This window comes from Ursus americanus, chromosome 8 (assembly GCF_024610735.1).
Source record: "Ursus americanus isolate L20-20 chromosome 8, mUrsAme1.1.p, whole genome shotgun sequence".
Lineage (NCBI taxonomy): Eukaryota > Metazoa > Chordata > Mammalia > Carnivora > Ursidae > Ursus > Ursus americanus.
The window spans coordinates 48092926-48118162 of NC_142134.1; the positions used below are offsets into that span (position 1 = coordinate 48092926).

At 33.6% G+C, this 25237-nt stretch overlaps 2 protein-coding genes across 2 annotated transcripts in view; one reads left to right on the plus strand and one right to left on the minus strand.

Annotated features, from left to right (window-relative positions):
• Nucleotides 1-6: 6 nt before the first annotated feature.
• GUF1 (GTP binding elongation factor GUF1) lies at nt 7-24742 on the minus strand. The gene is made up of 17 exons (XM_045816063.2): nt 24383-24742; nt 22538-22649; nt 22234-22382; nt 21886-21966; nt 20927-21004; nt 19881-19964; nt 15969-16033; nt 15277-15480; nt 13608-13747; nt 12315-12438; nt 11787-11919; nt 10831-10974; nt 9779-9912; nt 6783-6884; nt 5831-5950; nt 4248-4284; nt 7-3447 (listed from the first exon to the last, which is right to left on the minus strand). The coding sequence occupies exons 1-17, from the start codon at nt 24545-24547 to the stop codon at nt 3310-3312; spliced, it is 2010 nt and encodes a 669-aa protein (XP_045672019.2). The 5' UTR covers nt 24548-24742; the 3' UTR covers nt 7-3309.
• The window catches only part of YIPF7 (Yip1 domain family member 7), a 44408-nt gene continuing 43902 nt past the window's right edge, over nt 24732-25237 (plus strand). The window contains exon 1 of the mRNA XM_087864162.1: nt 24732-24916. The gene's annotated coding sequence lies outside the window, so the exon portion shown is untranslated. The remainder of the gene's footprint in view (nt 24917-25237) is intronic.

Here is a 25237-nt window from a genome sequence, read left to right on the forward strand (position 1 = left end):
GTTGGCTCTCACAAATAGCTGTTTATTATAAAAGTACAGAAGCCACACAGCCACCCTGTAAAACATCACAGAAATGAAATGTCTGTTTAAAAAATTTCAAGTCATTTTAAATGTCTATACATTTAAATCTATACATCAAATATCATTCATATGAATCTGGTTGATCAAAGTTTTATTTTTTAATCACATAAAGACACTCCAAGCCTTTCAGATATCAATCATTGCAAACCTTTACTTTTGGAATGTAATCTTTGTATTTTCTGTGCATTACACACAAGCTTTTCTGCACGTGGTTGCCTTAGTCATCTTTCTGCAGTAGCATCTGGACATCAAAAGTCCTGCTATATATCGTTGGAACAGAGAATCTGAAGAGATGCCAGTGCCTAAAAGTACAGTTTACGTCCTTTTGGAAAGTATGTATAAGTGCATGATTTCTGTGCACCATCTTCTATAGCACTTTTTTACAAATGTGCTCTTATTTTTATTTAATGACTTGGGTTCATGCTTTTAATATAAGTATTTTGGCAATTATGAACTTTATACCTAGCAAAACACTTAAATTCTTTTGAAGACAATTTTCTGATTATTGTTAAACTTCATAAATGATTAGCTTTATTCCTTACGTATATGTCTAAAAGGATTACGTGAAGTATATATAAAAAAGAATTACTGTAAACTTAGATTGCCATTAACAACTTGCATCATTAAATTGCAAATAAAAGTATATTGTTTTCTATCTTTAACTCAAATAAAGATTATAATAAACAAATGTTATCTAAATTTTATTTCCAGAAGTGAAACTGAATACGTGCATCTGAGGTAGTCCAACATTAGTAGTAGTATTCACTCAGCATTTACTTTTTGTTGCCATCAGGCATTTAGGAGATTTAACTTAAAAGACAATAATTCTACCTGTAATTTCTTAGTCACTCAGTGGGGAGTAAAAAATTCTCCCATTTCTTCAGCATATTTTGCATCTCATATGTCCATCTCAGAGAAGCATTACTTCGATACTTAACTGAAATGTGACCGAAATGTATTTACAATTAAATTCCTTAAATGGCAAATAAAAATTAAATAAAAATAAATAAAACTTAATATAAAGTATGTTCCTTAAACTCCAAATAATGTAGTTTATAATTGCCTTAAGTGTTATATATCATCTTCTAGTCACATACCTGGTAATAAAGTACTGGTTACTACAATCTACCTTATCTACCTTCTATAGAAAGTCACAGTTATAGTGAAAACCTTAACTGTTTTTGATGCATGATTCAACTAGTTATTTCTGTGCTTTAAATGTGCTAGCTGAAACACAGTTTAAAAGATCTTTCCATCACTGCCCTTGATGTTAAGGGGCTAGTTTGAATCAAACCCATGTACTCAAGCTCCTCAGCAAACTGATTTCTGGCCACTCTAGCTCCCTAGCTCAGAGGCTAAGTTGCTGTTAATGAACTAAGAAGCCCATTAGATTTCCACAATGTAATAAACCATGGTAGCTAAGAACTGGTAGGGTTTGGATAAAGAAACCACTGTTTGAATCCCAGCTCTGTCAGTAACTGACACCAGCAAATATAAGTCTGAGCTGCTTGCAATATAAGATAAGATGGTAATAGTACCTGTACCTTGACTGTTGTATAGCTTGAATGAGGCAATGGCCTGCGGAGCTCAGCTCAACAGCTCTCAGTTTATTATATTCAATAAATGGTGGCTATTCTAATACATTTAAATTATTGTAATGTTTGCAAAAGTCTCCGTAATGTTAAGGTCCTCTGGGGAATATACTTAGAAGGCACACAACTCTTCCTCTGTTCGGGAGAGTGGTTGGGGAGAGAACTTAAGCTTACACTACAGAATCTGAAAAATACTTTTATCACTACAAGTAAAACAGCTTCCTAAAAAGTCAGAGGTTAAAGGAAAAGAACTAAATGTATCCAAATTATACACCTACTAATACAGCACAATATTAAATAGTAGACACGTGGTGCATACTTCGTGCCAGGTACCAACCTGTAACCTTTCTCCTGACAATAATGGTAGAACAGAACATTCGGTCTTAAAAATTATATGTAAATGCTCTAGGTTCAAATATACTATACAAAATACAAATATTGTTATGGAATCTCAAATATTTCATCTGTTTTATTACAGCTAGATGGGATAGGAAAGATATCTGAGTAGATTATATAAGTAGGATGAAATCACAGGTTAATTAACTACTATATACAATTTTAAGTAAATCCCACTATCTTATAGTGAGAAGTACCTCATAACGTAATAACCTTAGTATAAAATATATCAATAGTCTTATCCCTAGAAGACATTTAATTCATTCAGTTCATTCAAGGTAGAGGACAAAATTCAACGGCTAACACATCTTACTGTAATATAATCTGCCCTCTGGTTTGTTCACTAACTGGGTGGAGATAAGAACACATGCTTTGAAGCATGACCGCCATTTACTGGCTGTGTGACATCAAGTAAGTTACTTAACTAAAGCTTGGAGCTTGGTCCCCTCAACTGTGAAATCTAGACAATACTTATTAAATTGCCATTAATAACAGCTGCTGCTAATACCAAACACCTATCGCTTCACACAAATGCATCTTAATTACCAAAATTAAGACAGCCCCTACCCTTATTTTAATTTAGATGTGTATGTAAACTATTTCAAACATTTAAAAAAATTTTAACAAAAACTAGAACATGTCCAGCTAGAATGCTATTTGACTTTATTTAATAACTGATTCCTATAAATCTAAATTTACCCAGCTAACAACAAATTGATACTTAGGGGATTTTGAAAATACTTTATCTTAGGTTTGAACTAAATAGACTGTTAAGTATGGGGCCTTTTAGTGTAAGAAAAAATATGCGTGAAAACAAAATAGTTCAGATTCACTGAACACTATTCTTAGTATTTAGTATTTAAAGAGTATTTAAAATACTCTTCTGAGTATTTTAAACATACTATCTGATATAACCTTCACAACAACCTATGGCGGTAAATAACAGTATAATCCTGATGTCACTAAAGAGTAAATAGAAACGTTAAGTAATAATTTACCTTGCTAGTGAATGGTGGAACAGAAATTTGAAACCAGACAATATGGCTCCAGAATCCAAGCTCTTACCCACCTATTATTACTTCCTTTTCAAAGAAGAGCTAATAGGTTATTTAAACCTAAAAACCTTGAAAGCAACAAGCAAATTTTATAATTTTCATTCTGTTGTCAACATATATATTACTAAGAATAAAAGATCCACAAGTTTTAATTTATGAAAATGCATTGTATTTTTTCCCATCAATTACTTATCAGGTTGTGTTCTTAGAACTTTTATAAAAGCATCTTTTGGAACTTCAATGTTGCCAATTTTCCTCAGTTTTTTCTTTCCTTCTGCTTGTCTCTTCAAAAGTTTCATTTTTCGGGTAATATCACCACCATACTGAAAAATATTTTTAAAAATTGGATGTCCAAATCACTCCATAGAAATTATATAATTACATACAGACATCAATACAATTATAATAACTTTACAATTATTATGAGGTAGACATCTGCAAAGTTACCTTTCTAATCACCTTCATAGCAGATCATAATTTAACATCTTCTCAGAGAATGATAAAGGCTTTATTTATTTTTTGGATGGAGATGAAGATCACCAAGGAAACCCAGTATTATGTTATGCATGTCAAGAAGAATTATCAATCCTCTTACTGATTCAAGTCTTAAAATTCTGGGTCATATAGCCATAGTCTAATAAATTCACATAGGCATAAGTGTGCCAGTCCTGACACTAAGGATTTAGAAAAAGCATTTACCATTTATTTCTCATAACTGAGTTAAGAAATTTTAATAGAGGAGGCCACAAAAAGCAAAGCAATGTAGGAGAGGTGGATTTCAAATGGCCATATTCTTCCCACTGTAAGACAGTCATTGTCTTCAAAATTTCTCCTTATAAATTAGATCAATAAAACATGTTATCCTGATCTGTTACAAAAATACCTTATTGGGTAGTACTTCATATAAGAAAATTTCTATAAATAAGATGGAAAAATAAGAATTATCAAAATGAATATATTAACAGTCAAGCTGAGATTTACCTATTTAAAAAGAAAACTGGAGATGAAATGGTTATTACAAAAACAATGGAAATCAATATATATTATTTATACCCCCTCCTCTGATTTTAAACTCATGAAAACAGATATATTAATACAAAGTAGAATACAGGCAGATACGTACACATTTTGCCAAAACGTTTTTCCTATAGGCTTTCACACTGTAAAAGAGGAAATTTTATATAAATATAACATAATTTCAATATACTCTTTAAAGAATTTTATTTTCAAAAACAATGTCCACTTTCAAGGTTCAAATAATCATGTCATACCTAAGTAAAACTGTCGTAAACAAATAGATAGCTCAAATACTCTTTTATCTATTTTCATATATTTGACATAAAATAGAAAATGGATTCAACATGAACATCAACGTAAATTTTACTAAGCACAAAAAAGGTCAAGGCTTGTGGGTAGTCTTGATTAGGCCAAATTCAAGAGTAGTATGACCTTAATTATAAGATTATACAAGGTCATTTCTGGCTCAACCTAACACTGTTCTTACCACTACTACTTCCAAAAAATTTAAAAATGGTTATCATCGTGTTAATAACTCTACCACATGTGGGTTAAGAGTGACTAGGAATATAAAAAATGTATTACTTTTATAAAACCCTTTTCAGGGCAAATAAATAATTTTAATATACCCACCCAAGCAGATACAAACTCATCTATTTCTATAGGGTTTCTAAATTTGAAGAAATTTGAAAAAAATTCCATTTATAATAAGTATTCCTTAAGAAGATATAAAAATCTATTTTTTTTCCTCTAAGATAGCTCCTACCTAACACACTTATGTTAGAATTATTTGCTATTTTAAATTGTATTTTCCAGGATGTTCCTTGATTATCAACTCTACTCTGCCCAATCTCTGGTACTCATGAAACTCAAAACAATTAACTAAAGCAAAATTGTGTTAGGAAATGAAATTCACTGCAAATACAGGTATAAAATTTGTCCCACAAGATGTAAACTATGTAATAATATTGGTTGTAATTTCACCACTACTGATACAGGTAGGTTTGGGCTTAAACTACAATTGAATAGCAATTTCCAGCTAGGGGACACTTCTGATTTTCCAGAAGTCAAGGAAATACGCTACACGATATTTCCTGCACTTACTAGTAGAGCAGCTTATTCCATGTTCTGATTTATACCTCACATCCCTCATAAAAAAGACCAGTTTCCTACATAAATTAACCTATCTTCCATGTCTACTATAGATCACATAATCTACAATGCAAAGCTCAACATATTAGCATTCCTCTGTCACCTTTCTGATTTCTAATTTGGCTAGTTCTGAGAAGGGATATTAAATGCTTCAAGTAAAAATCGTAATTTAGTTTTGTCCTTTGGAAGAGTATCTCCAAAACTTTTTTTTCCCCCTAGGAAGTTAACAAGTTTCAGTTGCTATTAGTTTATAAACTATACCTTGCCCAGGAAATTCAGTAGCCATTCAGAGTGGAAATAAAGCAATTCCTCAAACCCATGCCCATTATATATCACTCAGTGTTACTTAAGTAATTCACTGTAATGGTATCAATTAAGTGGAATTAAAAAATCAATTGTGTTTCTACAAGTAAGAATAAAGCTTAGGCGAATATGAAGTTAAATTTCTCAATATTATTTCATAATATAGTTCCAGTCCTATCATTTCTAACCATTTATCATTTCTAAAACAGGGAACAAAAATGAATTTCAACTCACGTTTCTCTTGCAATGATTTTACTTCCAATAGCAGCTTGAATTGCTATCTCAAACAGCTGCCGAGGAAGAGAATCCTTAAGACGTTCACATATGGCTTTGCCAACAGAGTGTGCTTTGTCTCTGAGAGAGAAAATGCAACTATTTACATATCCTAAATACGAATATTTACAGTAGCTTTCTAGTCCATATGAATAATCAATACAAAGGCATTTCTCAAGGAGGTTCAAATGGAATTCATTTGTCCTAAACATCCCTTACTCTGAATTACATGACTTTTCTGATTGCAAAAATAACATTATGACCATTACAGGAAATGTAGAAAAATATACATAAAAACCATGCTTGATGCCCTTCCCTTCACCCACAGAAAACCAATGTTAAACATTTTAGAATGTCTATGTTAAACTATATCCTTCCGTTATTTTTCTGCATGTTTGATATTTTACAGTTTGAATCAGTGTGTATGTGTCTACCTTTCTATTTAATAGATATTTTTATGTCACTTAATATTACTTCACAGTATAGTTTTAATAGCTTAATATGATTATTAAATAGGTGCTCCATTATTTATTTTTATCAATTTGCTGAACATGTAGGATATTTCATTTTTCATTATAATTTTTTATGAATATAAAAAACTTTTTGTTCTCAATTTTAAATCTATCGTAAAGTTTAAAATATTTCTTCTACTTTGTCTTACCCTGGTGAGGGAAACATTTCTTTCCATGACACTATTCTTTTTGGCTACTGTAATTCTATTCTTTTATATGTAATAGTTTGGAAAGAGAAGCATGGAAAAAGAATGCAAGGAAAAACTAGTACAAGGAAATTTAACTACTTTTAAGTTTTCAAAATGTAGCTGTCAAATAAAAATAAGCAATCAATAATTAAATAAAAAACATGTCAAAAGTGTTTACTTTCACATTCCGTGATTAGTTTCTATTCAACTTACTTGTGTACAATAGTTACCAGCTCCTCTACAAGATTTCCATTCAGTAGAATATCCATTTTTACAAGTTCTGCAGTCTGGTAGCCTGCATCTTCATAATCAAAACTAACAAAAAAACATCCAAATGATAGATAAATATACTTCCCAAGAGACTGTATTATTTTTCTTTGCAAAACATCTTTTTCCCATCCCCCCACCCCCACCCAAAGATCTAACTTTCTATCAAAATATTAAATATACATTTCACATAAATGGATCTAGATGACCACAGTGAGCAACAAACTCCCTCATCTTTTTACATTTATGAAATGAAAGGCAAAAGCAAGGGGAACATGCTTTATAGGGAAAGGAAAACAAACTGGTAAGTCAGTCTAGGAAAATGGGACACTGAAGGCAAATGTCACCTTCTTGTCAATGTCTCCTCCCAAGAGCTGGCGAACTGTAGACAACAGTATATATTAATGGGTCGTTCTCAGAGATTCATTAAGTTTGGGTTTCTGTTTAGCTTTCTACTACCTGTTAAATAAATGCTCTGGCACTAATAGAGTCGCTATATAAGACTCTTGGATTTCATATACTACTCCTTAATTTGAAACTTCACAGGGCTTCTTTGAGGATGAAATGAGTTAATACGTGTCAAGCACTGAAACAGTACCTAATACAAAAACAGTGTTTAGAACAGAGCCTAACTTAGCACATAAAAGCACTTGGTTAGCATCAGCTATTATTATTAAACAATATGGTCAAAGCTTACAATGCTACTCAAAACAGGTTTTACTCTCAAAACTGAACTCTAATGAGAAAGAAAACTAATTATGATTACATGTCTTTTCAATTATGGATAAGAACATGTACAGTCCTAAACTGTCTTAATTTTAAAACAAACTGATGTGTAGAGCTGCAAATGTTTGGTTTCTAAAGGAAGGTCACAAGTTGATACTAATACTCTAAAATTATATTATTACCTAAAGTTTTGCTAAAATCCTTTCTTCAACAAACATTAAACATTTACTACATGAAAGATACCATCTTAACTACTACGCAGAATACAAAGAAAGATAAAATCTAGACATAGTCCCTAGACTTCTCCTGTTCACAATTTTAAAATCTTCTGTGCTCCAGAAGTTTAGAATTTCTTCACTCATTTTTTCAAAAGAAACCATTACACAAATGTGTTTCCAAGCCAGCCAAATGGAAACCTAACCTCCATTCAAAACACAGTTATTCATAAGTGTACCCCTGGAATGCAGGAAACATATTTAGGACTCCAAAATGCTACTTGGAGTTTAAGGACAAACAGTTCCATCAAGTTAAATACCAGAAGCAGCCTCACTATAGTCTTCATATAACAAAGGAATACTTCTTCTGACCCAGCTGCAGAAGATTCTTGCTGGTTTAAGAGAAATTGTTCCTTATCTCAGTCCACGAGAGGCCAATGGATTAGGCTAGAAGGTCACAGATTATGATGCATTTTTAATAAGTTAGGAATTGACTACATGTAAAAAAAAATCCATTTTGAACATAAGAATCACCTTAATTCTGGAAGCTGGCATTGTTTCATTTTTACACAGTTCAAAATTAAACATGTCATTTCATTTAATCTGAAGTATGTTTAAGTGTCTAAGCTATAAGATTTTAAGACCACTTAACTCATAAGTTGGTACTCAAATGCAAACTACAACTGACTTTGTTAAAAATGTTTATAAACACTTAGCTTAATCATTCTTCTAACCACAATAATTGTTTTTTTATTATTTTTTGTTTGTTTAAAGATTTTATTCGTTTATTTGTCAGAGATAGAGAGCACAAGCAGGGGGAACAGCAGGCACAGGGAGAAGCAGGCTTCCCGCCAAGCAAGGAGCCCGACTTGGGGCTCGATCCAGAACCCCAGGATCATGACCTGAGCCGAAGGCAGATGCCTACCCGACTAAGCCATCCAGGCACCCCCTATAATTATTGTTTTTAACAACATGCTGCCTCAATTCATTTTACTTTAAATCCCACTGCCACTTATTTGCTTAAGTTCTTGTCTGAAAGAAGACACGGAAGAAAAAAATTGGGTGACAAGTAGAAAAAATAATCTCTCAATATAAACAAACACAAAGAACACTCCTTTATATCGATTATGATGACTCTTTCATTCTAAAGCTCATTTCATAAAGCTAAATTTCCAGGTCACACTGTAGCATGTTCTTTGAACACTGGAATTTTTCTTTCAATGTTAATGTTAAACATGCCTGCACATTCATGTAGGTGCATGTGTATTTTACAGATGTAAATGTTCATTTTCCCCCCAACTTCCCCAGCATATTTTATATTTTCTTTATATTCCAATATATGTTTTCCAATAACATAAGATTTTAGGATACTAAGGGCATCTAGAGTTATTTACCCCAACATAAAATACTCCCAAAATGCTATGCATGGAGCTTTTTGGTACTTAGTATTAAATCTTCCTTCACTTATATCAGGCTGTTCCTCCACGCACTCCTGGGGATGAGACGACGGTTTTCATAATGTGGGACACTTACTCTGGAGAAGACCAAGTTATTAAAGTGTTCACAGGTACAGGGGCACACCTAGCATTTTCACAGACTAAGTATGTACTTAGGTTTTACAAATACATAACAGGTGCTCCTACGATTACATAACACACAAATACAATGTGCCACCATACAAATGTGCCACTGAGATCACAGGACCTTCTTGAAATTACGTATAATTTTTAACAGACAGGGGCATATACTCTTTCATGAAGAGGACACTACAATTTTTTTTATTAGAAGAAGGGTAGTTCGATGAATTGAAGGAAGTCATTCTTCCATAAGCAAATTATGAGTACTCTCGAACACTTTTAAGGTTGCTTCAAGCCTGTCTATCCTTCTCCACTATCTTCAAGAGAGCAGAGATTATTAAATCAGTGGAGTATTAGTATACTCATGGTGGTCAGTATTTCAAAAGAATTATCCAGGTATCTGAATTTCCCATTAAACTTTTACCTGGCATATCCAGAAGACAGGGATTTCAAAGAATCATAAAAATCCACCACAATTTCATTCAAAGGGAAGAGATATTTAAGCATAACTCTATTTTGATCAATATATACCATATTCTTCTGAACTGCTCTTCGAGCCTAAAAGAGAAAAAAAAATATGTTTAATAACCTACTTAAATGATTTACAACGAATATAGAAAGATGTCAATTATCAACTTAAAATTTTCCTTACAAATCCTAATGAAGAGTGGGCAAAATGAAGGAATATTTAATGGTCTACTAAAAACTTGCAACAATACTTATAATACAGACAGAACTATTTCGTATTTCAATTATATTTATCACCAAAGCTTTTAATCCTTTCTTTATCTAACAATTTTATCTTTTTAAAATTATATCATATTAAATGATAAACCAAACGTAACTACAGATAACATCAAAGTTCTAATTTCTTGTTTTACAAATAAACTTAGGTCCAAAGAATTTAAGCAACTGACCAAAGTTTTCTAGTTTGTGATTACAGAATTAAAATGCAAGTCCACTAGTAATCATTTGAGAGTTCTTTCCAATGTATGTCAGAGTACTTCAAATAGTTTTTTTTGAGGAGTATGATTTGTGGATTATTTATTACATTGTGGCAAAAACTAAGGCAAAATGGGGAATACCCACCCTTTAGTCAAAAGTCTCAAGTATTATAGTAATCTTTGAAACTATCCTCAATTTCAAGTACTATAAAGGCTAAAAGAAATTACTCTTTTAGCTAGTCAGTAAAAATAAGCATCAAATTTCTTTCCTGTGGGCTAACATATCAACTCAGTAAATTAACAGAGATGATCAAAATTCTGGTTCTATCTTTTCCTTACTTAAAATCAAAATTATTTTAAAAGTATATCTATACCAACATCTCTACCTCATATATATGTAGATGTAGATCTGTATGAAAATTTCTTACAAATTCAGTGTACTCTACAGAGAGAAATCTTTCAAAACCTGAGTGGGAAACCAGTTAGAGAGGACTAAAGTTTACTTTTACATTAAATTGTATTACACTTATACCTGGCAAAGCATCATTATTTTTCCAGTATATTCATCTGGTGTGATAATGGTACCCAAAACAACTGGCTCCAAATATTCTGTTACTTTTGATTTATCAGGGAATTGTGCAGGATTGATGATTGTAATTTCCTTTTCTCTGTATTCCTAAAAATAAGAAAAATCACCTAGAGCTAAAAAAAGTCTTAATTACCGTGTTTTAAAATTTGCTTTTAATTTATAGTAAATGTTAGAACTTACTATAATTGCATTTGTTGAATAAAAACAAAAGAATTCCTAAAAGTTAGACTATATCTTAACATGCTTTATATTTTAAAAACCACCCAAATGAACCACTTAACAATTTTTAATAAGTAACATATCCTGTTCATCAACATTTACTACACACATCTCATGTACCACTTAGAAAAATACGATGTAAAAGCACATTTTAATCTGCCCTTTATAAGACATTATCATTAGTTTCCTAAGTAAATTTTGTTGGAAAATATTTACAGATGTCCAAGTTAAAATTTGTTTAAAATGAAGAGCCTGCCATTCACATGGAATATGATACCTTCTCTATAATATCTTGAAATCTAAAATTTCCTACAGCCAGGTAGCAATGAATACTTCACCTTTCATAAGATAAACTACTTATGACCAAAATTATATTCTTCATTTCTGTACTGGATTTAGAACAGCATTTTAATTACTAATTCTATGTTTTACTCTCAGTAACAGGCTAGTATTGACAATAAATAGATTTCTATCAAGTTAAGAAAAATACTGTACAAAAAAGTTCTCAAGTGACTTCTCCATCATTAGTCATAAAGTATTCAGTTTTTAATGCTACTAATCAAGAATACTTCACATAATAGCTAGTCAGCTAATGGTGTACTAAAAAGCTTCTCTTGCATTCTGCATATACATACACACTCTTATTTAGTTTTCTCTTGTATGCTGGTTCACAACAGTACCTTTATCAATTTTGCTGATGAAAGAACAGCTTTATATGGAACAGTTGGGGTTGTCAAAATTACAGAAGCATTATATTCTTGCTCCAGTCGCTGGTTGAAAACTTCCATATGCAAAAGTCCAAGAAATCCCAACCTGGGAGGAGAAAAAGCCAAACTCCAAAATGTTTACGTCTCATGGGCTCTGGTTTCTTTGATGAATATAGTGTTACTTAGTGGGAGATGGGTAGAATCAAAAGTCATTAAAAAAAAAAAAGTCATTCAAGCAATTCACATCATAATTAAATGCCAGCAAAACTTCATTACATAAGAATCAAAATTTAAAAAAAAATTTCTATTGGAATTGTATTTAAAATTGCTATAAAGCCTACACATAGAGTATGAGTACAGTGTAAAATAGGCAGATGTTTGTTTAGGTTCGCTTTACACTAAAAAGTACTTATTTTCAGAAATGAAATGTTCAGGAGCAATGAACCACTTAAACTTCACTTTTCAATAAAAATTTGATGCTAGAAGGTAAAAGAATCTTACCTCCAGCCAGCACCTAAGGCAAGGCTACTATCCCGATGAACTGTCACACTGGAATCATTTATAGTCAGTTTTTCTACAGCACTCTTCAGGTTATTATATTCAGATTGGTCTATAGGGTACATTCCTGAGGACACAATGATTTCTAATTATCACATGTGAAAATCTGCCTAAAAACTAAATATACAACGCTTCCAAGATCAAAATTAATCATTTAGCTTTTAAATTACTTCCCTACATTTCACTGACCGCAATAACTGGTTTGCTAAAAAAAACTGAATATTAAGTTACACTGGCTTCAAAGTATCTTGCAAGTTTCAGAGCTGTAGTGAATTTACAACTGGATTCATACTTCAAGTGATGTTTTTATGCTTTTGCAAAAATATAAGAAAAATAAAAAAGAACCATGGAAATTAGGCCTTTTAGAAAAATACATTATTTCAAGAAACAGAAGTTGAACACATTCCACAACCACAAATGAAACTCCATTAGTAGATGAAAAACAGAAATAGAAATGAAAACTACACTGAATCCTTAATTCTGTAGGGCAGATAATCTTTAAAATCAAAGATAAATTTTGCTTTTCTCAATTCACTGACAAAAACATACAATTACTGATTCATTAGATTCTTTTCATCTCACACTTCAAGTCCTCATTTCTCAAATCCTCCAAAATTCAAATGATTGACTTTGCCTAAACAGGGTAAACAAACTTCACACTTCCCAGTGACAGATACAAAGGGAGAAAAGCAAGCGCTGGTACCCAGCACAGAGTAACTTGATGACCTTCAATCAGGCTTTCCTTTTCCAAATGTCTGTAACATCACACAGTAGTAAAAGGCTGTGAAGTCATGCTTACGAGAGTTAACACTATCCTCTGCCATGTCTACACTATACTGTACAATATTAAAGAAAGTCCAACTAACAGGAAGGCAGTCAGTAAATGTCCACTGATAATTAGTAACGAAAACATCCTAACTAGAAAAATATTCCAAATGCAATGACCAGCGAAACAAAAAGGAAATTCACATTACTTTGTTCTTTTATATATCAGCGAGCTTGTTTCTTAAGAGCTTATACTTTTTAAGAAGTCCTAAAAAAAATGTAGGAAATTATCTCCCACATAAAGTTTCTCTATACACATGAAATTAACTGATACATAAATAGCACACAAAAAACTGAAAGAAATAAGAGTATTCCGGAATTAGCTGTTATTTACAATGAATACTTCTAATAATTCTTATTTCCATTTACAGAATAAATTGGCCCTCATTCTTGAATTTGTGAGCTCCTCACCTGCAAATACCATTGGTTTCGCTGATTTAAACCCAGGCAAGGGCTCCACTGGTTGTTTATGTAAATATAATGTATCTCCTATTTGTGCTTCAGTGACATCTTTCATCCCAGCAATCAGATAGCCCACCTGTCCTGCATATCTAAATAAAATTATTATATGGAAATATTTACTGCTTTAATGTTTCAAGTGCATACTCACATTAACTTCTACCTTTCCCAGAAATGGTACATTTTCCAAACAAAACCTCATCAAATTCAAAGTAAGTGCTACATATCAATTATCAACGCTAAACTGTCAGTAAAAGAACATACCATGCCTTACAGTCCATTACCAAGGATTTCTGCAACACCACAAGTCTATAGCCTTCCTCATGACTCTGCCCACCTTTGCATATTAAACAACGCTTCTAAAATATAATGTAAACATAGTGAAACTAAGTGCAGAAACACAAAATAACTTCTTGTAGTGTAAAACACTATTAAGGAATTGTGTCACTAATGTGCTTTAAAAAAAAAAAAAAGATAAATTTATAACCAACCTGAAAAATGTGAACTCTAAACAAATCTGACACCAATTTGACGTTCCTCTTATAGGAAAAGAGTACATCCCAAGATTTCAGAGTTTTTTTGGTTTTTTTTTTTTTTTTTAAAGATTTTATTTATTTATTTATTTGGCAGAGAGAGAGACAGCCAGTGAGAGAGGGAACACAAGCAGGCGGAGTGGGAGAGGAAGAAGCAGGCTCCCAGTGGAGAAGCCTGATGTGGGGCTCGATCCCAGGACTCCGGGATCATGCCCTGAGCCAAAGGCAGAAGCTTAACAACTGAGCCACCCAGGCGCCCCAAAGATTTCAGAGTTTTAGCTTAGTTTTTGTGGTTGTTTTTTTTTTTTTTAAGAAGCAAATTTCCTACCTGATAACAAACTAATTTACATTTAGAATAAGGCATCAGAATCTTACGTGAAGATACAATAATGGTCAATGTATGATCTAAATGATGGAACACAGACTTCAGAAATATTTTGAGTAAAATTAAAATAAACTTTATGACTCAATTAAATACAAAATGTAATGAACAAAATAGTGCTAGTTTTAGACATAAACTATCAAGTGTAACCTATATAGTCACTACCTTAACTTTTACAGATGAGGAAACAAAGACCTTAGAATGTGCAAATATGTATCAGGCGATTTATCTCATCAGCACCTGGAGTACTGATGGAGGAGGCACTCAAATATTTGTAAGTGAACTCAGAATTCAGTTTTTCTAATGCACACTACCTTGCTAACCCCATGTGCCATGCATTCTAGTTAATAAAAGTTTTACCATGAATTCTGTACAAAAGGAAAAATCACCAAATTTTCTTCACTACTTTTATGTTGAAAAATCTAATTATAAAAAAATTAAGTATCAAAATTGATACCCAGTGTGATTTGGATATGGGTGAGAGAACCATCTCTTTCACTGTCTCATCAAATACATCAAATTTATATAGTCCTTTACACATGAGATTCCTTTTGCAAGAGCATTTAATATTTAGTTGCATTAAATAATCAGTTTGGGTTTTTTTCCTGAGTTACCAAATTGGGATAATTTTAAGCATACCAAGCTAAGAAAGGCAGAGATTGAAACACATACAAATGTATTTTAATTACTATTGCAAATTACTTACAGTTTATGTGTTGGCTGCTCATTAGGATTCAGAACTCCTACTTCATTAACTTCATATATCTTTTTAGTATGTGCAGATACAATTTTATCTCCTTTGGAAACCACTCCATCAAATAATGCTACATTGGCTATCACACCCCTGTACTGGTCAAAGGTGGAATCAAATACCAAAGCTTTCAGGGGATTTTTGCGATGCACTTTGGGACTATTAAAAATAAGTAAAGAGAAAATATACACATAATAAATTAAAATCTTAATAAAATGCCTATTTTAAACTCAAATATTATGCTAATTTATTCTAGTACCTGAGAAACGCTAATTACTGACAGCCAAAATAAAAAGATCTTCCTATAAAGTATAATGCTTATTTTTATATTAGTTTTATTTCAACCTTGAGTTTTAAATAAATGACTGTTTTAAGATGATTTATGGAACTGATGAAATACATTCATTCAGTATTAAAGCACAATAACTGCTAATGTATTCAAGTCTCTTTACTACAGTGATTATTAGGAAGAGATCCCTACCACCCTTGTTTGCTTTCTTTTCTATGCTGTACTTGATTTCTATGTATCACTAAAAATAAATGTATTTTCACTCATCACAAGAACAGTCTAATCTAAAATTACAGATCAGACTGATGGCCTTTGTACTACTAAAAATAAACAGTACAAAAAATAGGAAAATACTTACGGTGGTATTCTTTCAATGACTGCCTGAAGAACTCTTTCAACATTTGTTCCAAGTTTAGCAGAAATCTAAAAAAATATGTATTAAAAAAATAAGGATTTAAAGACTCAACTTTTCTATCCAGGTGACTGAGCTTTATAATCAGAAAAAAGAAAGAATTCTAACAGGTATCAATTTGAAGAAAGTAATAAAAGAAGCACAAAGCATATACTATACTGACAAATGTCCTTCCATTACAGTTAGGTGAGTCTATGGTTCTTAGATTAAATTACAGAAGCATTCTGATTATGGTATTGAAAGAACAGTGGTCTAAGATTTTAAAAAAATCTGAGTAACAGTTATGACTCTGTATAGACTGTATGAGACTTTAACCAATATATATTTGAGCTTCAAGTTGCTCATCTAATAAATGATCATTTATATTTTCCTAAATCTGAAGGTTGTTGTGTAAAGAGAATAACATAAGTGGATGTCACACATTTAGTGAAAGGCATATTATTACTGCGGTTCTCCCACTGAGAGAGCAAGCCTGAAGACAAAAAACACAGGTATGACTCAACTTTGTCATCACTAGTAACTGGACTGCCTCTGAAATCTTTATTTCAAAACCCATTCCCTAAAAACCACCTCTTAACCTTTAAACTCTGTCTAGATCACCTCACATCAGCACTAAGGACAGTTTGGGCTGGTAACTGTTTTAGGGGTTGTTCTGTGCACTGCAGGATGTTTAACAGAATCTATGGAATGCCATCTGCCCACAACATGACAGTGGCACCCGCTCCCCATTATGACAATAAAAATCATCTCCAGATATTGCCAAATGTTTCTTAGGGGGCAAAACTACCCCCTAATGAGAACCACTGCTCTAGACTCTAGTACCTTCTTTGCAACAATCTTTCAAGTTCCCATCTCGAAACCATTGAATGGACTACCTTTTTTTCACTATCCATTAGCCCCTTGCCCCCTTCTTTCCCAGCTGAGACTCCAAGGTCCACTATTTACAATCACTGTTCAACCACTATCTATTCTCTCCCTATCATAGGGTTGGTAAAACTCAACTGTGACTGCTTCCAACGTGTCTTTTTTTTTTTTTTTAAGATTTTATTAATTAGAGAAAAAGAGAGAGAGAGAAAGAGAGTGAACGAGGGGGGAGGGACAGTGAGAGAGGGAAAAGCAGACTCCCCTGCAGAGCATGGAGCCCAATACAGGGCTGGACCCCAGGACCCCGAGATCATGACCTGAGCCAAAGTCAAACACTTAACCAACTAAGCCACCCAAACGCCCCAACAATGTGTTTTTTCTATGCCTATGATATAAACGGCTTAACATTACTGGGGAAAAATCAAGTAACTGGTCTGGTTGGTTTCTTGAGAATTCATGACCACACATCTCAATGGCAGTTAAATTTCCTAACTTCCCAGGATGCATCCCATAGTAAATTCACATTACCACTGGTACATGTTTTCCCCTCTGGCCAATTCACTCTTGGTTGATGACTTTGCCTGTTATTTCATTTAAGCAAACAGAAAATATCACAAACTCCCTTATCCAAAATATACAAATCTTTCTGTATCTATAGTCACAACTTCTCTAGGACTCTCATTAATTACTATTTGAGAATTATTCCCTGTTCTCTGAAGACTCAATCGTTCCACACTTTCTATTCTGAATCCTACTCTAATCCTTCTTAAGTTCTTACTCATAATGTCCTCAAATTGACAATAACATAGTTTGGCTTCTAGGACCTTTCTCTACACTTCTCCCTAGAAAACCATATTAGTTTGCAAGGCCTCAATACCACATACATGTTTAAAACTCCTAAGTATCTTTCTCTGGCCCCAGTTTTTTCCAAGAATGCCTGAACTGTAGATTTACACTATATCTCTACTTTGATGTCTAACAGACATTTCAAACCCACTACGTCCAAAGCAAAGCTTTTTATTTTCTCCTATAACATTTCCTAACTCCTCCTCATATCAATATTAACACCTACTATCAACTAATTGCTTAAACCCAAAGCTATGTACCTGATTCTTCCCTTTATTTCACTTCCTTACATGTAACCCACCAGCAAATCTAACCTATCTACAAATACACATCAAATCTGCCCACTTCACCAACATCACCATCACATACTTAGTCACCTCCATAGCATCTGAGCTGTTACTGCAAGCTGGTGTCCCCTTATCTCTTCTTCTTATTTTCTAATGAATTCTCTATAAGTCAACCTGATCAGTTTATTTTCCTCACTTACTTTAAAATCCTTTATCTTAGAATAATTTTCAAACCTCAGCACAGCAAGAGTCTCAGCATGCCTTATTTCCCGCCTATCCCTACAAAGCCATCTCATCTAATTTGCCTCCTTTCTGTTCCTTAAACATGCCAAACCTTGCCAAACATGCCAAGCCTTTACGCTTGCTCTTTCCTCCTCCTGGAATGTGTTTCTCCAAACTCTTCATTTCTTCAGTGTCAGTTCATCAGAGATGCCCTAAGTTACTCTGCATCATAGCATCTCTCTGAGAAAAAATGATTTTTCCACGGTTAAGTATGATACTCCACCTGAAACACCACAATCTTTTGAATGAATTTCCTTGATAACATGTCTTATTCAATAATTACTACACTTACTTCTTTCTTTACTTATTTAATGACTACCTCTCTAAGGAGAACATGAACACAATGACAGAGTGGTCTATCTATCCTGTTCACTGCTGTGCCCCTAGCTGGCACATATGAAATAAGTATCTGAATGAATTTTTTAAAGATGTATTAAAAACAGAATAGTTAATTGTACTTTAATATAACATAACCCAAGTTATGAAACCATAATCCCAGGACTGCTTTATGAGGTCCCTCTTTATAATAAAAACCATTAAATTCTGTATGTGTGTATCCTATCTCCAAGAAAAAAAAAAAAAACACTGCTTTTTCAGTTATATATTTCAGTTATATATATATTCAGTTCATACCATGTTGTATGTAATCTTCCACTGTGTTAAGGTTAAACAAACAAAAAACACTTCATCACCTGAAACCTGCTTCTTCAAAAGTCAAAGGATTGAAGGTGGAAGCTGAACATTATACTATTGCACTGACACACTTACAACACAAGCACGTAGCATAGCACAGTCTGGCCGTGGCTACTCAACACCTAATCATCATTTAAAAGGTAAATAAAAAAATTCAAATTTAAAGTAATACCAACTTTGATATAAATAAAATCTACTGTTTCTTAAGATTATTACTATAACCAATTCTTTTATTAAAAAAGCTCTGTCAATTCCAAAACGAATACACACAAATGCCTTGATATTAATTTGAGCCTGCTCTTTAAAGAGAATATTTCCAGAGGCGCTTGGGTAGCTCAGTCAGTTAAGCCTCTGACTCTTGAGTTTGGCTCAGGTCATGATCTCAGGGTCCTGGGATCGAGCCCCAAGTCAGGCTCTGTGCTCAGCAGGGAGCCTGCTTGAGGATTCTCTCTCCCTCTACCCCTCCACCCCCACTCTCATGCACTCTCTCTGTAAAATAAAAATAAATAAATCTTTAAATAAATAAATATATAGAGTATTTCCATAGAGGCAAAATGGCTAACAAGAAATGCTACTATAATCAGTTACAGAAGACCTCCGTTTTAGTCCTGGCACATTAGCTAACTAGATTTGTAATCTTAAGAAAGTGATAAAATGTTTGTGTCTTAGTTCTTTCAACTGGGTCACTAGAATAATTCCTATCTGTCCTAACCATGTAATGAGGATTTTTGGTGAAAATCAAATGAAGTATTAGTAAAAAGAACTTTGCAAAACTACGAAAACTTTATATACCAACGGGATATCAAATACTATGAAATTTTACTCAGGCCACTACCTGAAATTTTTTGAAGTATAACTATATCTTTAAAGAAAAAAAGTCTTTTACCTTAATACATTCATCAGTTGGAATATCGAACACTTTTTCAATTTGCTTTTCAACCCTTTCAGGATCAGCATTCTTCAGATCTATCTTAAGAACAAAAATTCATTATGTCTTAACACAGTAAAAATAAAATGTATTACATATTAACAGCATTTAGAGACAGTTAAAAGCATACCTACATTAACTGATCCCTCTATTTTCTTTCCAAAAGTGTTAAAATATCTAAATATAGGCAATGCAATTTTAACAAGTATGGCCACTGAAAAACAGAGGGCAGGCAGAACTGAGTATGCAAAAAATTCAGGCAGCTGGCAATTCAAGGCAGAAGAGTTCAATAATAATTTATCAACCAACACCATGTAAACTGATTTTATAAGTTAGGTGTAACTTATCACAACCAACTGTCTTACCATAGACAACTTTGCCTCTTTTAAACTCCAATATAAAAAAATTCAACTGAATGCAATGCAGATTTTTTTTTTTTTTTTTTTTAAGTAAACACCGTGTCCAGCAGAGCCCAATGCAGGGCTTGAAATCACAATGCTGAGTTCAAGAACTGAACTGAGATCAAGAATTGGACACTTAACCGACTGAGCACCCAGGCGCCCCATAATGCAGATTTTTAAATTAAGATTATTAATTTCAAAATATAAAAGTTAAGGTTTATCAACAGTGCTCAGCTTAGCACTTAACTGTTATGCTTCAGTGTTACATTGTTTTCCCAAGATCATAAGTGCTTTTTCTTTTCCTATATATGTTTTAGTGTGATAAACATATTTTTTTGGCTGCCCTGCACGTATTCCTTTCCTATAGAAATAGCCTTCAATCACTCCACGTCAATTTAGGGAGACTGTCTTCTCAACTACTTATAAGGATATAGGAGTTTGAGTTGCAATTCTATCATGTGCAATTCGAAGGAATAAATCCTATCAATATATTTAATATATAGTTGAAGATTCCTCATATAAAAAATGGTATACTTAATTGCCAAACACTAAATTCACTTTTAGAAAGTAAAATACTAAACATTATTGTCTCATTAGAATTACCTTGTTTATAACTGGAATTACCGACAGCTGTGCTTCAAAGGCAAGAAAGAAGTTTGCTACAGTTTGGGCTTGAATACCCTAGAAATATCAAGACAAAGATACTGATATGACCATTCTACCATCTATCACAAAACTTAAAACTTAAGACCATTCCACACATCTTCACCAAAAGCAGAGGTATAAAGTAAAGTATGATAACTATACTTCCATGAATCTGGACAATTCCTTGTGAAAATTCCTCTCATTTCGGGAAACATCACTGGAGACAAAAAAGGTGAAACATGAACCTTCAAGGTCATGAAAGCCTACTAAAGGACACAGTCATATGATGGGGTTTATAAAACCCTATACTAGGTATACAAGGTAGACACTGACTTTCCCTGACAGGAACAAGGAAGGTTTAACACAACAATTATCTTGGGTTTTGAATGAAAAGTTTGTGAGAAACTGAAATATATCAAAAGATTACTTTAATAGTACATATCATAGGTCTATATCATCAATGAATATATTTTTATGGTTATCTTTATACCACAAAAGAACTTGGTAATGTTATTGACATGTTTCTTTAAACTTAACATTTCCCAAATTTTTACCTTAAAATCACCCAAAATTACCTCCAAAATAGATTCAAGTTCTTCTAAAAATTAATATTAAAACCCCAAATTAAGAACAGCTAAAAACTGAGTTTTTGGTAGGATGACTGATAATATACTTCAACAATCCCTTCATTTTTCTTATCAGCTTAGTGTTTAAAATAGGAACTTGTCAATTTCACAGACTGCTTTAGTGCAATAAAATTCAAATTAACAGGACCAAATCATATGCTTTGGCTTTCATAATACAATAAATCTTATTATTTTCAAACACAAAAATTCTATTTCCAAAATATATTTTAAGGAAAACCTCTTGAAACAACCGAAGAGCATGTCACACCACATAAAATTGAAAGTACCTACCTCGTTTGCATCAACCACAAGTAAAACACCCTGGCAGGCAGAGAGTGACCTTGATACTTCATAACTAAAATCAACATGGCCCTGAGAAACAAAAAATATTGATACTTCTAAAGTTAGCTGTAATTTTTTTACAGAGGGGCATTATGGCAACTCTACTGACTCCCCTTGATAAAAAGTTAATACATTTCTTTTTTTACCCTATACTTGTGAAACAATTTACTCAAACATAAGAACACTGAGAAAACAAAAAGCAAAGTGCTTAACGGTCAGTTCAAAAGCTGAACAAGGATTTGTTTGCACTATTAATACAAGGCTGACTTAACAAGAGAGACAAAATATTAAACTTACCGGTGTATCAATGAGATTTAAAAGGTACTGCTTTCCTTCATAATTATAGAAAAGAGATGCTGTCTGAGCTTTAACAGTGATTCCTCTTTCTCGTTCCACTTGTAATTTATCGAGAACCTGCTTATTATTTTTTGTTTTATCAATTGTGCCTATAAAGAGAAATACTTATTGATATTTCTATGGGATTTTAAAAAGACACAATACTGCAATATAAAATTAAAACCAAAATTTTAAAAAACACAGTAAAAATGATGATTAATTACTCATGGCCATCAATTAACTATATAACATAAAGTGCAAGTACCTGTTAGTTCCAGAAGCCTGTCAGCTAAAGTACTTTTGCCATGATCCACATGTGCAATAATACTGAAATTTCTAATATTTTCAACAGAGAATCTAGACATGTCAATTTTTTCCTAGAAAGGGAAGAAAAATAAAACATTTATGAGTATACATTTTGCATGATATGAAAAATGTATACTAATTCAAAGAATATTCTTTTAGTCTGAACAATTTCATTTATAACATTTATACCATTCCTATGACAATAAAAAGATGTATGGCTATCATTACAAGCAACTGATTATAACAGCACTCATCAAATACATCAGTTTCACTGTCAAGGTGACAACTTAGCTAAATAAGAGTCCCTTATAAATATTTCCATCACTTCGAGGGCCAATAAGGGAATTAATTTATTTTCATGAATGACGAACATAAGATACCTAGAACTCCTGAACAGCCTAGAACACCAGGTCTAACAAAACCGCTCAAGGCAAAAAAGCTACAGAAAAGTTTCTAAGAAAAAAAAGGAAATTCTTTGCCCTCATCACATTTAGTCAGCAGTCAAATCTATTTAAAAATCTGTGCTCCTAATAGAGTTTTCAAAAGTTTAATTTAGATACAATTGTATTGTTTGCCAACTTCTTTGGAGAGAGAGAAAAAAAGATAACATCAGCAAAACAACAACAACAAAAAAAAAGCTCATCACTTAAGCTTTAAAAATATTTTAAAATGTAACTCCTGATTTTTAGTTGTATACACCTTCTCTAATGTTTTGTGACGGTTCATTGCAAACAGCTAAAAATGGTTATTCAAGTAGAATATGTCAGTTTTTTTGTACTCTAAACATTTTATTTTTCCAAGCAAATCCATTTCATAATCAGCATTAAAAAAGGAAAATTACAATGAAATACACACTACTCATGAACTTTAAGTTTTCTTTTTATAAATGTTCTAATACAAAGCAGATAATGAAGGTGCAACTTATATCTGAAAGAAATTCTGAGAAAAAACTAAACCTGATTTGTCTGCCCCAGTGGATTTCCCACACTGCCCTTTCAACTGCCATTCAACTAAAAAGATGAACAGGACTGCACCACTTTTAAGAATTTTGAATTGCAGCATAAATCCATTTTACATTCCACAGCATTTTAGAAGAGGGCAATTATCATACTGAAGTCTTATTTTTTCCAGGTACTCATAACTTGCAATTACTCTTATCTGCCTAAACTGTATCTCTTCCTAGTAATCAAATAGTGTAGTTTTAAAGAGTTGCTGAATTTCGCACTTTCTCCACCACAAGAACAAAGATTCAGAAAACAAGTTTGCTTTGGGTCACGTTAAATAAAATAAAAAACAGAAGCTAAAGCATACCCAGCACTTCTTACATTCTAGATACTGGACTGAAAAGTACTAAAAACTACTTACGTAGTTCAATCCTCATGAATAGCCATTCTGTTTTATTCTTATCTCATTTAGCAATAAAGAAAACAGTTACAAAAGTTCAAGTAGATTCCCCAGGCCACAGAGCTAGTAAGTTGCAGGAAAATGAGGTTATGTAGCGGCCTCTTCAGCAGGCTTTTAAGAGAATTAAATGCATGCAAAGCCCCTGCATCAGTGCCTCGCATAAACAATCAATAGATAGTTACTGACATTACAAGCTAGTGAACTCGAGAAGCGACTTGCCCAAGGTCACATTGGTGAGTGGTGGAGGATTCAGAAACCTGCGCGTTCTTAGGTCTACCTCCCTCATAGAACCTCAACCTGCATTCGCAGGTAGTCTAGGAAGCCCTTCAGGCTTCCATTTTCGCAAGGAACACCCTCCCAAGTTTTAAAACACGGTTAATCAGAGACTAATGGCGGTCACCTTGCGGTCGGCAGAGCTGTAGAGCCTGTCCTGACTCCTGGACTTGGCAGCAGCCCCACGGGTCGGCATGGGGCGAGGCTCCAGGATCCCCCGATGCGCAGCTGCGGTGGCCCACACCGTGAGCGCGCAACCGTGCCACCTGCCCCGACCCATGGGAGCCCACATCCCTCCGCGCTACGAAGGCGTCAGGAGAGAGTCTCGAGACAGGTCGGCGCCATAGCCTAAGGCGCGATTTTCCACAAGACGCTCGCCGCTAAGATCCGGCGAAAATCCTCCAAACAGCCTTACGCAGCGGGAGAAGAAAAAGTACCGGGGCCAGTGTGGCCCAACTTGCGGCTCCAGTGTGGCCCAACTTGCGGCTCCAGCGCGACACCGGAGACGCAGCGCCGCCGATCGGCGCCTGCACGTCGCATGCAGGATGACGTCAGCGCGCTTCCAGGCGAGGCTGTAAGGAAGTCACGTGAGGGCGAGCCCGCCTCCAGTGTTTGTTGTTCACTCAGCCGCGTTGTGATTTAGCTGCCTACCAAAAAAGCGAGCTAAGATAGCAGCTTTTTTAGAATTTGAAAGGCGAAATAAACTCCCCCTGTTGTTAACTGATATGGCTATTATTTTAGTGCATCTGTAAGGAAACGGAAGGTAAAATTGATTCCAATACTGTATCCTAGGAAAGTTTGGACCAGAACGGAAGGTGGAAAAAAGTTACACCCTGAACTCCCAGAAGTCTCCCATCATCTTCAAGTTATTTTTTTTTATTATATTTCAACAAATACTGACCTTGCAGAGGGAAGATCTCTGGCTAAGTAACGTGGGTGATAATGATAAGAGATCATGAGACCCCTGTAGCTCGTTCAGGGT

What these genes read in the sequence shown, in the direction of transcription:
- GUF1 (XM_045816063.2), bottom strand. Translation starts at nt 24,547, where the DNA reads ATGTGGGCTCCCATGGGTCGGGGCAGGTGGCACGGTTGCGCGCTCACG. An exon ending in GAAACCAATGGTATTTGCAG is followed by an intron (nt 12,439 to 13,607) that starts GTGAGGAGCTCA and finishes TTGTGTCCTCAG; the next exon opens with GAATGTACCCTATAGACCAA. An exon ending in CATCAGCAAAATTGATAAAG is followed by an intron (nt 10,975 to 11,786) that starts GTACTGTTGTGA and finishes TCTTATTTTTAG; the next exon opens with GAATACAGAGAAAAGGAAAT.